The following is a 13,585-nucleotide window of genomic DNA, read 5'->3' on the forward strand; positions in this document are numbered from 1 at the left end:
TCAGTTTCAGTTAAATCAGATTGGTGCATTTTAGTAAATTGTCTTGTTCACATCGACCCCACACACCACACACACGCACACGCACGCACGCAGACACACAGTCGCGCGCGAACGATCACCAACAGGATTCCTCCAGAAATGGCTACGTTAAGTGTGCCAGAGAAAGCCGGAGCAGTGATTGGGCCTTCAACGTAAAAGACAAATGTTAGTGTTCCATTGTGCAAGTTTTTATTTTGAAGGCGGTGAACGGAAGTCTGTACTCCATGCCGTTTGACTCTGCTGTAAGATGTCGCTTAGTCTCTCTCTGCCGAAGCTGAAATCCAAATGCGCATCGCTGACCGACGCGTCTTTCTAAAACGAACCAGCTGCTCTCCTGAAAGACGTCATTTCACATGTAGTGCAGGACGCAGAGCAACCGGGGCTTTATTCAGAAAAGAAAATAAATGGGAAATGACCACATGTTCGGAACAGTCAAGATTTTTCAGAGTATAAAATTGGTGTAAATAAGATCGTTTCACCAGGCCAACTCGTCCAGAATAGCAGTCATTCCGAAGAAGGCGCGAGACGGGATTTTTTTTGACAAACAAGTAAACTAACAGATGTGGTAAAAATGTCAACATCTGTCTCCATATCTGCTCGAGCCGAAGGTGGAGCGGGATTTTCGGTGGTCTCTCTCTGAAGTACGATGGAATAAAATGCTGCGCATTACTGCTTCTACCACGGGTTACTTAATCTAACGCACCTGAGTCGGGAATTTATTCTTGACCTTTTCGTGATTAGGCTTTGACTGTCTTTTGCAACGCAACGAAGAGGATGCTCTTTGCCCTACATGTGACTGTCATGTCTTCTGCGTTTTTCAATCCCAGTTTTGCCTTTAGCTCCCACTTCGACACAGGTAAGGGTCACACTGATTGATGATTTGAATAAGGGCGTTCATTCATTCGCTGCAGGGCAGCTTGTGATTTTTTTTTTATTTTTGATGATAATCAAGCTGGAGTTTGATACAAGGCCACAATCCGTGTCAATGTAAACATCATCTTCTCAGTAACCAGCAGTGGCATCATTTCCATAAGACCGCCGCCACCACCATCATCATCATCATCACCCACACACTGAGCCTGAACCTCAAAAGATTAGCTCAGGTATGGATGTTTTACATTCAGCCCGTCGTAGCTCGGTGACAACAGGGTTAAAAGTGCCAGCACAGATTCTGCATAGTCCTGCTCGTCAGTCCCTGCAATGGAGTGTGTGCATGTGTGTTGCTATGATTGAGGTGTGTGTGTGTGTGGTAGCCGACTACATCATTACAGAGGTGACCTGCTGACAGAGGTGTTTGGCTCTGCTGCTTGAGGTTGCAGTTCCTGATGTCCATTTGGATGCAGTGTTTAATCATCCCCTTGGTGTCAGAGGGTTGATGGGATCCTTGGCGAAGGAGAACCCAGGTGCTGCTGCAGTGCTATGGGGACCCGTGCGAAGGAAGTCATGCCTGTGCTTACTGCCTGTGTGAGGTCTTGAATTAGAGCAGAATAAATAACTGAGTGTAAACAGGGCTGAGAGAGTCCCTGCACTGAGTGCAGTGTGCTGAGCATACAAATGATGCTGAGCTCAGTGACTCTCAAGTTTCAGGTTCTGTCTGTTCTGTCTCTCTGATCCCTCTGTGTGAAATTATTCCACTCTCGTCTACCTTCCTGTGACTCCCCACTTCTTATTCTTTCCCCCATAAGAATGTGACTCTGAAAGGGACCTTCATTTAAAATCAGATGAGGTATGCAGTGCAGTTGCACCAGCATTTTAAAATGTACACTTTTTATTGTGTGAAGCACCGTAGCCTGCTGAAGAGAGTAAATTTTCAAATGCATTTATCATCGAATGAAGCATAAAGAGAACGTATAGAACTATGCACCAATAACAAAACTGGTATAAGTACATACTTAAATTCATTGACATGGCATCACAGAATGTGAAGGATTTGTTTGTAAATAATGCTTGGACTGTTAGAGATAATATTCTGCTCTCCTTTAAAATAGCAAAGAGAAAAGGAGATTGTTTGAGTGTTTGGATAAAAGCCCTTCTCAAAGCATGTAGTGGATGCTGGGCTGGCTATAACCGGTTCTGTGCACTGAAATATAATACAAACCTACCAGTGTACTCTTTTAATTAGGAGCCAGATAAATGGTTCCCTGTGGGGTTATGGGTAAAATGCACACTAACCATGGCCCTTCTGGGGCACCTTCTAATTTAATTGTCTTGGTATTTTATTGCTGGAGGAGAATGTGCAGTGAAACATTCGTGTTTTCTTCCTGCAGGCTGAATGAATAGTCTCAGTGACAACTCAGGATGGAATCGGCACATGCGCTGTGATTGGTTAGTTTCAGGTGGAGGGAGGGGCATAACTGGGCATGCACATGTAGCTTGTATGTAAGTGGACTAGAGGATGGGCTCTGTCATAATGATCTATTTCGCCTTAGAGCAGCACCTCACCAGCAATCCTGTTCCTTCCTAGTAATTGGACTGGGGATCAATGTTGTATAGGCGAAGGAGAGGGGCGTGTGAGGAGGAACCAATTATTTTCAGGGCCAGTACTAAGGACAGAGAAATGCTAGAATACCTTAGAGAAGAGGTACACACAGGACTCAGTCAGCTTTGTTCAGCGTTGCTGAATATTCTGTCTATAAGGCTGACGAGTAGATGAATAAAACACACTTACATTTTTGAACTGTAGCACACTTCAAGCAATCCTCCATAGCTGCACCTCCTCCGCATGCCCTAGGCTATGCAAGAGTGCATACACACACACACACACACACGCACACAGGGATAGAGGAAAACAACTGTGGTGGCAGATCAGTCGTCACACTGCATGGCGTTATATAAGACATCAGCAGGGACGGACCCTCTGTAGCAGGATTTTTGATCTCCTGACTACACTGGCCTTCGTGTGGAGCTTGGTTTGTGTGCAGCCGGGCGGTGGGTGGGGTGCCCAGTATGTGTGGCATTCTGCACCAGCCTCAACTGCAGCTTGCACCTGGCCGACAACTGCTTCAGCACCACGGAGAGTTCTCTCATCAGGAGAGGAAGCAGCTGTGTGGTGTGTGTGTGCGCACAGGGTGGCTGTTTGAAAACTTGGCTGCATCCCACGAACAGAATTAATATCCATCACTTTACTGTCAGGGCAAACAGAAGACAGACTGACCTGGAAGGCAACACTGATACACCAACAAGCTGACTGTGCAGCTCTGTGGCAGATTTGTCTTTCAGCAGTCTGCTCTGATGCCTGGAGGTGGCAGTAGCAGCTAGTGCGCATGTAACGGATGGTATCTCTACGCGACTTTACACACACACACACACACACACACAGCTCGATGCATAACTCACAGTATACAGTCCTCATGCAGGAAAGCTTCCATGTGTCCTCCCCCACACACACACACACACACACTGATACCAGAGAAGAAAGATGTTAAAAATGGTACCTTGACTTGTTCACAGAGCTCCTCCCACTGACTCGGCTAGTAAAAGCCAGCCACCGCTGACTGTTTGATTATTCATCTCTGCATGTGTAACACCGAGCACTTTAGTTACATAAGTCTGCCCCTGGGGGAACTAGAATAACAATGAAGTAGATTTAAGCAGTCAAGGGGAACCATCTATGTCTCCTCTATGTGCTCTCTTTGCCATGATGTGGGGGGATGTGGGTTTTCTTGGTGTCACACTCATTGAAGGCTTGCTTGTGCGCAGCTGCATATTTAATTTTTTTAGAGAGAGTTCCATGCAGTATTTAACTTGTCACTGAGTATCATTTCCGAGTGAATTTAAATGTTAAAGAACCCCGAGAGCCATTGAGCAAGACTTCATGTGGGGGACAGAAGTGGAGAGGTTTGCTTGTTTTGAAGTAAGGTTGAGGTGCGGTGGTCTGATTTTGTGGAAAAGCTCAAGTGTGTTCCTGTGTTCGAAAGGGCTGCTTCAGAGTAGTCGGACAGATAGAATACATTTGGATGAAAAGTGCTTAACAAAAGCAGAAAAATATGGGAATAATAATGGGTACATGTTAGCCAGCATAACTCACACTAACTTGATTTGCTCAGCTATGTTTATATTCACTTCAGACACATGCATAGACGTCTCCATGCAAATGTACATACACACACTGCCTTTGTCTGCATCATGAGACTCTGAAATGTCATCTAAAGTGCACAATTCTATGTCTGCATATGGTTTTCACATGCATCTAATTTGTGTTTATCAGCCAGAGGCCATGAGGGTCCTTTTACTCCTTTCTGGATTGTGTGTGTGTGTGTGTGTGTAGAGTTGTGTTCTGTCAGGTCTGTGTACAAATGTTCTTGTCCCACGTAATACCATATACAGCTAAAAATATATATATTTTTAGAGATATGCTAATTTTAGAGATATTAGCATATCTCAGAGAAAGATGGATTGATTGTATGTGTTATTTGTGTTATGGAGTAATGTAGTTAATATAGCATCATTAGTTTGCATACGGGACATGATAGAAGCTAACCCATCCTCTTTCTTAGTAAACTAGCAGCAGAAATTGTTTCATCAGACTCAAACAAATTGTTGTTCAAGCAAGAGTTGTTAGATTTAACAACATTTGCCAAGTAAAACAAAGCACAAATCAATAAGCTCATTGGGATGCATAAATGTTTAACTTATTACCGTGTTCTGTTTATGCTGGTCCTGCTGAAATATAGTGATGCTAATTACTTACTGAATAGTTGAATCTGTTGCACTGAAAACCCCTGATAGCCTTAATTTAACTTAACTTTGGTTAGATTTGCACTGTTATATAAATTAGTACTGGGATGCACTAAACCTACATGTGGGGTTTCTCTTCCACAGTGTTAAATGTCCATCTGAGAAATATGCATGAAAATAAAACTGTTGCTAGTATATGAACACTGTATATCTCCTTTAAGTTGGTCTGGTGTAGCATTTCCTGATTTAAAGGAATAATGTCCCTGTAAACAGCTGATCACAGCCCAGTTAAAAAGATTGGTAGCACCTACATCTCATAGGATTATTAGTGCTGCTCCTCACAATCACAATTTACATCGCCTATAAACTGTGTTGCTTCCTGTTGCAAAGAGGATCCTTGAGTCCTCAGTAAAGTTTTCTCCTCTACGTGACTGGAGGATAAACATATTTTCATTCCATTCATTCATTCAACTGCCTCTTTACCAGCAGTGTGATAAACTGAGAACAGCTTTTGTTCCATTTGTGCAGAAGAGACAGTAGCTCTGATTCTTTTTGTGCTGCATAATAATCACCCAATTCAGCAAATTTCCCTCCAAAATTTGACCTGACAGCCCACACTGCAAATTGCAGAACAGAGGCCAATAGAGGCTGTCAATCCCCTCCGCAATCATTTGTACTTAAATGTCTCCAGTGAATGCATTATTGATTGCACCAACAAGCACCTTTACATGCATTGCCTTGGTCACAAAGTTAGACAGTTTAGCATTAAAGAACTACAGAGTTGATATTCAGACCCTTTCTTTCCAGCAGGCTCTCTGCCCTTGCCTGGGTTGTCAGGGGACGTACATGACAGGCCTGTAATGCTGATCCATGGTGGTCCTCCTGGGCTCTCACTCCCAGTTAATGACAGTTATCATGGCTCTCTGCAGGCCAGCACATCCCTCTGCCATCTGCAGTCATTCACAGAGAGCGTGAGTAGAGCATAGAAGCAGAGAAGATGGAAAACAGTGAAGGATACTGTGCCCTGCCATTAATCACGCCATGCTGTTCCTTCTGCTGTCAGCCCTCCCTGTGACTGACATACACTCTGTAGACAAAAGTATGCGAACGGGAGTTGTTTTTCAGGGGTTGAGCTTTGCCCTTTGCTTCCAGTGAAGGGAAATCCTAATGCTTCCGCACACCAAGACATTTTGGACAATGCTATGCTTCCAAACTTGTGGCAGCAGTTTGGAGAAGGTCCTTTTGTATTCCAGCATCACTGTGCCCCAGCACCCAAAGCAAAGTCTATAAAGACATGGCTGGACGAGTTTGGTGTGGAACAACTAGACTGGCCTGCACAGAGCCCTGACCTCAACCCCATTGTGCACCTTTGGGGTGAACTGAAATGGAGATTGCAAGCTAGGCTATGTGTGTAGAATATGATGTAATGGTCAGGCGTCCCAATACTTGATATAGTGTATCTGTACTGCTCTGCACCTCTCTAGGTTCAGCCCTTCCTCATCATAGCTCGATGCTTCTTGTGACTTCTTCTCTCCTTTTTTTTTTTTTTTAACTCTGGCCCTCCTGCTTTCTCCAGAGAATTTTCTCACCCTCCCTCTCACTCTCCCTTCCTCCCACTCTCCTAAGTCATGATCTCTCCTGTCCTCTTGCAGCCTGTAACAGAAGGTTGCTGCCAGACGGTTTTCTCCCTTGGGAAACCGGGCTGTGTCAGAGGACAGCAGACTTCTCCTCCAGTGCAATCTGCTGGCTCTTCCAGCGGCTGTCAACCATTTAAAAAAAAAAGGAGAACTAACTTTAGCCACTCTGCATTCCTTGACGCCAAAACATATAGAAGTAGTCTTTTTAAAAAGGGAGCTCAAAATACGTCTTGACACTAAAGATGCGCTAACCCTTTAGCAACAGTTGATTCTAAATGATCCTTTATGCGTTTAATTTACACACACATAAAAGAAGTGGAAAATCAATATTTTTCTTGGCTTGTATACAGCAAGGCAGCTCTCTACTGCATGACGATTGTTTTCATTGTCATCCTGTTGTAGGCTGCACCTGTCATGCAAAGTACTTCACTACCAGTCTTATACATCACAGTTACATTTGTGTGAGTGTGTGTTGTTGGTGGTGCAGCACAGGCAGGGCAGATGGAAGAGCTTTTCGCCCCTGCAGCCCTGTCCTGATTGTAAATGCGTACTCACAGAGATTTTGGGCTCTTTCTGCTCTCTTTATCAGTGTTTCTTTCTTTCCTCTTCATGAGGGCACAAATTTTTTGTGCTTACCCAGGTGACAGCCAATATCCTGCTGCATACAGGTACGCTAATCTCTGCAGGCTAAAAATGTCTTGAAGTCTTTTTGCAGTATATTCCATGCAGATTTGCAGTTAGCGCAAGTCGTATTTCAGTGTATTCCATTGTGGTTTGAATGTTCATGTTAACGTTAGTTTGTGGCCAGTGACCATACATTAACCGAAAGCTTACACACTAGTTGCATAATGTATGTCCCTATCTGTACCCATCCATTGAATATTCATTTCAGTTGAAACTGTACCTCTGGTCTTTTTCCTCTCTTTGTCTCCCCCTCAGTCTTTGTCAGGACTATTTGATTGCAGTGGTGTGTAGTTTGGCAAAATGCCCACCCTGCAGCACTGTCATTACTAGGTTGTGTGTGTGTGTGTGGATTTGAGCATGCAAAAAAGCAAAGCAACCATACCAGCAAATGAGAGAGACTCAAACATGAAAAAGGAAACCTAGAGAGGGGAGATGAGAACACAGCCTCTCACAGGGAGGGAGACATTTCCTTCTGTTTTTTGTATCAATGCATACAACATTATCTGTGGTGTGTTAGGGCTGCTTCTCGTGGACTTTGCGTGGTGGGTTGCTGCTATCCGGAGCAGAAACAACAGCCCACTGCTTTCAGTTACCACAGAAACTCCAGAGTTATTCTTTGCAGCTCAGTGCGACACCTTGACTTGGCTCTGTGTGTGGGTGCGTGTTCTTATGCTCGTTTGAATGGCACTTGCTTGGTCCTGGCCTTGATACTGGAGTGTGGGAGGCATTGTAATATGCATCACCCTGTCTTGGATAAAAAAAAAAAAACCCTGTTTCTCTCCATAGCTCTCCTTGTCCTGTTTGTCGTCACTCACTTTCCTACACTTGTCCATTTGGAATAGATTTGTTGAATGCGTGATGAGCTCTGTTGTGTACACCAGGTACCCGGACATAGTAAATATCCCAGCAGCTGTAGACCTGGCATTCATTTGCTTCAGCTGCTTGCTACAGCTGCACAGCAACAGAAAGCCCCACCTCACCGGTGCATGCTGTATTTATGATGTTCCAAGAAAAGCTCGGCGACTTGTGCTTAACACACTACATTCTCATCTTGTACGTACACACATGAGCGCCCACGCACATGCACACAACATTACTTAGCTTTTGTGCTTCGTCCTTGAGCCTTTGTCTCTCTCTCGTCTATAGTGAAGTGAGTGAAACCAATTTGGAATGGGAGTAAAGAGTCACACTTATTGAAGTAATTTTTAATAAGTTTCACTTTTGATAAATTCAAAACAATGGCCTCCTCATTAATTTTCTATAGAACGCATTTTTTTCCCTCTTCCTCCCTCCCTTTGTCCCACTGTGTCCTCCTCATCGTCAGCCTGAATTGTGGAGGTGGCAGGGTGACTCCATGGCTCTCCCCTCCCATCTGTTAGGACATTGCTCATCTTCTTCCAGTCCTGAAGACAGCTTTTTAATAAACCGAGTATGAGCCGGGCTTTAAGTGCTTTATTTTCATTTTGCCGTGCAGCTGGTGAAGTAATGTGTGCTTCTCAAATATTTATGGAGGACCCCGGGTCGTCGTGCTCTCACTTTTCTTCAGAGAGAGAGAGGGGGGGTTCGGGGGTGGATTCTCCAAATGCCGCACTTATGAAAATAGAGCCACTGATTTTCCTCTGGATGATCACATTAGATTTTCCCGTTGTGAATGAAGACCTGATAAAGGATGATTTGTCTGTTGTAGTTGAGACTACAACATGCAACAACCAAATTTTAAGAGCCAAGCTGCCACAGCTCAGGGAAATCATGTATACTAACAATTGCATAATGCACCTAGAAACAAAAACCATGAAGCTGAGTAGGGCCCAGGTGGGGACTTTCTGTCTTGCATGTCTTCATTTATTTTGAGACTGTTTGTCCTGGGCAAGGATGTGCAGAGAAGCATCATTTATCACTGCAACTTTCTTTAAAGGGGGTTTCTGTTTCTGTTTACTTCCAACTAACCATGCACTTATAAATATTTGTAAGGTACTAACAAGGTATTTGCACCCTCTTAAATGAAAGAAGCTGTGGCTTGAGGTCAGAATTACTGGGAAATTGTGTCCTTGTTCTGCTAATTGCTACTCAGAGATTTTGGCCGTGGGTGAGGGTTGAAAAGAAGGTTGACCTACAGGTCAGGAGCGTTGCTTCATATCTCAGTTCCCTGATACGCTGCAGTTACTGGTTTTGGTTGTCAATTTATTTTAATTTTACCTGTATTTGTTAAAAGGGCTTTCAAATATCTGAGCACCACATTATCAGCACAGCAGCACTACATTGTCACCAGACCAGAGTTCATTTTCACCTTGGATATTTTGTCTGTTAGAGTCTCAAGTAGAACACAGGTGAGCGGTAAATGTGAATGTTATGAAACACACCTTTTACACCACATGTAAAAGAAAAATTCCCCCTACCCCTTCTTAAGACTTTCCAGAAAACACAGTCATTTGCGTCGGACAGACGTACAAAATCGATTTATTTTCCACAATTCTTCCATTTTCTGTGAAAGAAAAATTGTTCACCATCTGCTTCATCAGTGCTCGTAGAGGCTCGACAGATGCCAGTCACATCAGCCTCAGGCTGGATAACTTTTCAAGAAAGGCAGATGAACATGATGGATGAGGTTTTGTGGTGGGAATGAGACCAGCTAAGGAGATCAAGACTGTCCACTTTGTACCTCAGTGTGAATAGTTGCATATTGTGTCTTTAAGCTTAAACGTAACAAGACTATTAAGGGATAAAATCAGAGAATGTTTGTATTTAATAATGACATAACATTATAAAAAAAAGAAAAGGGCAGAAACAAGAGTACCCGATCCGCCCCAGGGTTTGCATATCATGACAGCCGACTTAATAGTGTCCTCCAGAAATGACAACATGTGTATGCGTGTTTTATGTCATGTGAGTCACCGTGCCCTCTGATTCAGCATGTGTCATCACTGTTTCTGGCACCATCTGTAATGCTATGCTTTCCCTTCACTTACTGTCCTTCCTCACAAAGACAGGTCCAGTATATAATTTACTAAAAGTAATTTATATGTAACATTTTTTTAAAATGCTTACAAACTTTAATTGAATGGCTGAAAACCAGAAGTAAAAAGTAATGAATCTGTATAATGGCAGAGAGGGTAAAGGCACATTTATTAAAGTTGGTTTTAATTCTCAGCTGTTTAACAAGGATGGCAAAGAGACTGCATGCAAGCTGTGAATATGCATATTTAAAGGACAACAAAGGCAGAGCAAGCATCCCTTTGTCCCCTATCGGCTTCTCCACAATGTGTCCTGTCACCACACACCCAGGCTGTGTGTGGTCTTATGTGGTGGATCTATTTTCTTTTTCAACTTCACAGACACTTGAACACACACACTCACAACTGTAAGCCACAGGAAAATAGATGAGAGAGAGAGTGCCATCGGCAAAAAATGTTTTTTCTTCCAAAAGTGGGGAAGTAAATAGAGTTTACTCTCCAGAAACTCCAATCAATTAATGTGTTGGCCAACAGGGTTGTTCCCATGGTGATGTGTTGGTGGGTCAGTGCACACATCACCATGGAAACACACACACTCACACATAAGCAGCACGTCTTAAACCAGGCCTGGATGCTTCCTGTCTGTTTTCATTGCCTGCTTGTGTGTATGTTCATGTCTGCTTACGCATGTGTGTGAGTGTAGGCTTTGTGGCCTGTGGCATTAGGGTCAAGCTTTGGTTGGAGGAGTGCTGTTGGGACTGCAGGAGCTGTCAGGTCTGGAACAGTGTGTTCCCCACAGCCAAATGGGTCAGGACTGCTGGGTCTCAGTCCAGTCAGTGAGCTGGAAAAGTACAGACACACAAGCATCACACAATAACTCCTAGTAGATCCAAACGCTACAGGGCCATGCTTGTGTTGTCCCCACAAGGATAGAGAAATGAAGGGAATTCTGGAGTGGAGTTCCTCATCTGCTGCTTTAACAGGCTCTTATACATAGCAGATATAGAAAAGGGATGAGAGTAAACATGTCGTCCACATGGGTAACTGCAGGCCTGGGACATAATGGGGTGTGTTGACAGATGGCGGAGTTCTGCCAGATTGCTGTGGTTGGCTAGTTAAGTGTAGCTATGGGTTTAGTGGGGTTTTTCTTTTAGAGAAAAACCATTAAGAGTGAAAACTCAGAGCAGAGATGTATAAATAATGTTCATATAAACAATGTGGAAAAATGAAACAATGGATTTGCCATCTATAAAAAGGGAAAAGCTCTTAGGCAAGAATTTCCAACCACCAAGACATTTCTTTAAAAAAGTTTTTGGAAGTAACCACAAAGTATGCAAATGTACCATTATATAAAATAACCTTAATGACTTAATAATGGCTCAACAGATTGAACACATGACTGTGGAGATATCTGAAGTTTAATAGAATAACCTTGATGATGTTATCAGGGTTAAGTTTCATTGGTCATGAGGTGCAATATGGGAACTGTTGGATGCAGCAGTTTTTGGAGGTTGGAATCATAAAAGTCAGGATATCTCAACCTCTGGTGGATTTTTCTTTTCCGTTGTTGTGCTCTTATTCTGACTCTCCTAAATCATTCAGCTGTGTAGACGCCTTGCACTAAATTCCAAGAATATCCTTTAAAATTGAACATTTCTTTTATACAGTAGTGTACTCTTTAGTGCATATAGTGACTAATGGGACTATTAGTAAACATACAGGCAAATGAGTAAATCAGTACTCCATTAACCCATTTTTAAAAAGTTAGTTAGAAAAAATTATAGTTTCCTTTGAGGTGGAGGTTGCAGTAGAGATCTCATTGCTCCCAGCAGACAGCAGTGATGACAGTGGTTATAACCATTTTGTGTCTAGTTATTCATTCATTATTGCTGAGTCATTGGACATTTGTTGTTTGAATGCTGCCAGTGTTCAAATGCTCGGTTAAAGATGAATTCATTCAGCGAATTCAGTCGTTCAGAATAATAATAAGCGAATGTGCTGACTGCAGAAATACTCGCAGATGTTTGTGCGTGTTTTTGTGTGGCTGTCCTAATCTCTCTCACAGTGTCTTTCAGTATATTTCTCTCTCCTGCTTTCATCTGTCTTTATGTCCATCTTCTCTTTCGTCTGTGCAGAAGGTTTAAAACTGTAAATTACATTATATGAAGGTGCTCCAAACTGTGACATCTGGCTGTCTGGCCTGTCCTACAGGCGGGAAGACAAAGTTGCATGTGTGCTGCACATATGTGCACAAGAAGACAATGACATGAATAACTTGAATAAAGGAGAAATAATTACACCAAATTACCATGTGCGTGCTTGTTTTCCATTGGTCACAGACCCACACAAAGCATTTATTTGCGGTTGAATTAGACCTTTTTGCAAAACACCCTGCATTCAAACATCTCATTGTGTGCTAGGCTTTAATAGCTTTAGTCACATTGTTCTGGAAAGCAGTTACTTCGGTTAAATGCATTTAGGCTTGTATTTGTGTTGTTGTGAGGGTGATTTTGCAGGGTACTGCAGAAAATGAAAAGCAGTTTGTAGATGCACGGTAAGCATTTTCATTCATCACAGTGAGACAAACTAAGCCGCTGCAATTTTGGCCCTGCTTTGCAGCTTCTTTATCAAATTATTATTAAGTTCACGGGAGGTATGAAACTTTTAGCCTCCATGACTGGTGCATAGATCTGCTGTAATTATTCCACAGGGACCTGCTTCCTTTTCAGAGTCACAGGTTCTAGCGATGAATAGGGTAACAAAGCTAACGATGAGACTGATTTAATATGCTATTAAAACAGTCACAACTCATCTGTATCTACGTGTGTGTGTTTGTAAATCACATTTATTTTTATTTTGTTTTTAATTTCCTGTATGACCCTGCAGTTTGCCGTCTGATTTTCGTACGGTTCCACCCTTTTAACACAAACGTCCTGTGGTGTTGCAGATGGGGCTCCGCTGAGCGAGTTGTCGTGGCCTTCTTCCCTGGCGGTGGTGGCTGTCTCCTTCTCTGGCCTCTTCACCTTCATCTTCCTAATGCTGGCCTGCCTCTGCTGCAAGAAGGGCAACATAGGCTTCAAGGTGAGCTCACCGCTGCCCCCTGCTGGAAGTGATGAGGAACGCACACATATTGCATGTGCACAGGAAAGGGAATCATCGTCAGTGAATTACAGAAAAGGAGCTAATACTTCTGAGGTATGAAACTTGTGCTGCCAGTACTTGGACATATTGTACATGGATCCATATGTATAAACTGCTCGTCAAAGTCTCACTAAATAAAGACTGAATTACTAGTTTAAATGAATCAAGGCTGTATTGTAGTACTATCATTAATAAAATATTCTTTAGTTCTTTTTGTCCATAGTTTTCCTATCAGTTGACTTATCAGTTAAGTTTCTCTTCAGACCCAAGCAGCTCTAAAGTGATCCAAGTTTGTGTGCCAATCTAAAATAGTTGCTGATATACTATACTGACTATCTGACTGAAGAAAAAACACTTGGTAGTGTATTAATATTTCTTCTCAGATGACGATGAGATGAAACAATCGTGATTGTATTCAGTATTGATCTGCCCAACTTCTTAATCTATGTATGCTAT

The 13,585-nt window shown here is 42.8% G+C and overlaps 1 protein-coding gene across 4 annotated transcripts in view; it reads left to right on the plus strand.

Annotated features, from left to right (window-relative positions):
• aatka (apoptosis-associated tyrosine kinase a) overlaps positions 1 to 13,585 on the plus strand; it is a 30,483-nt gene that overhangs the window by 397 nt on the left and 16,501 nt on the right. For 2 of the 4 annotated variants that reach the window (XM_046414406.1, XM_046414408.1), the window contains exons 1-2: positions 82 to 895; positions 12,936 to 13,069. In XM_046414406.1, coding sequence (XP_046270362.1) covers positions 814 to 895; positions 12,936 to 13,069 — 216 coding nt within the window. In that variant the 5' untranslated portion in view covers positions 82 to 813. Of the gene's footprint in view, positions 1 to 81; positions 896 to 12,935; positions 13,070 to 13,585 lie in introns of those variants that run through there. The other 2 variants (XM_046414405.1, XM_046414407.1) reach the window with 2 other exon arrangements.

The sequence above is a fragment of the Scatophagus argus genome, chromosome 16 (genome assembly GCF_020382885.2).
Source record: "Scatophagus argus isolate fScaArg1 chromosome 16, fScaArg1.pri, whole genome shotgun sequence".
In the NCBI taxonomy this organism is placed as follows: Eukaryota; Metazoa; Chordata; class Actinopteri; family Scatophagidae; genus Scatophagus; species Scatophagus argus.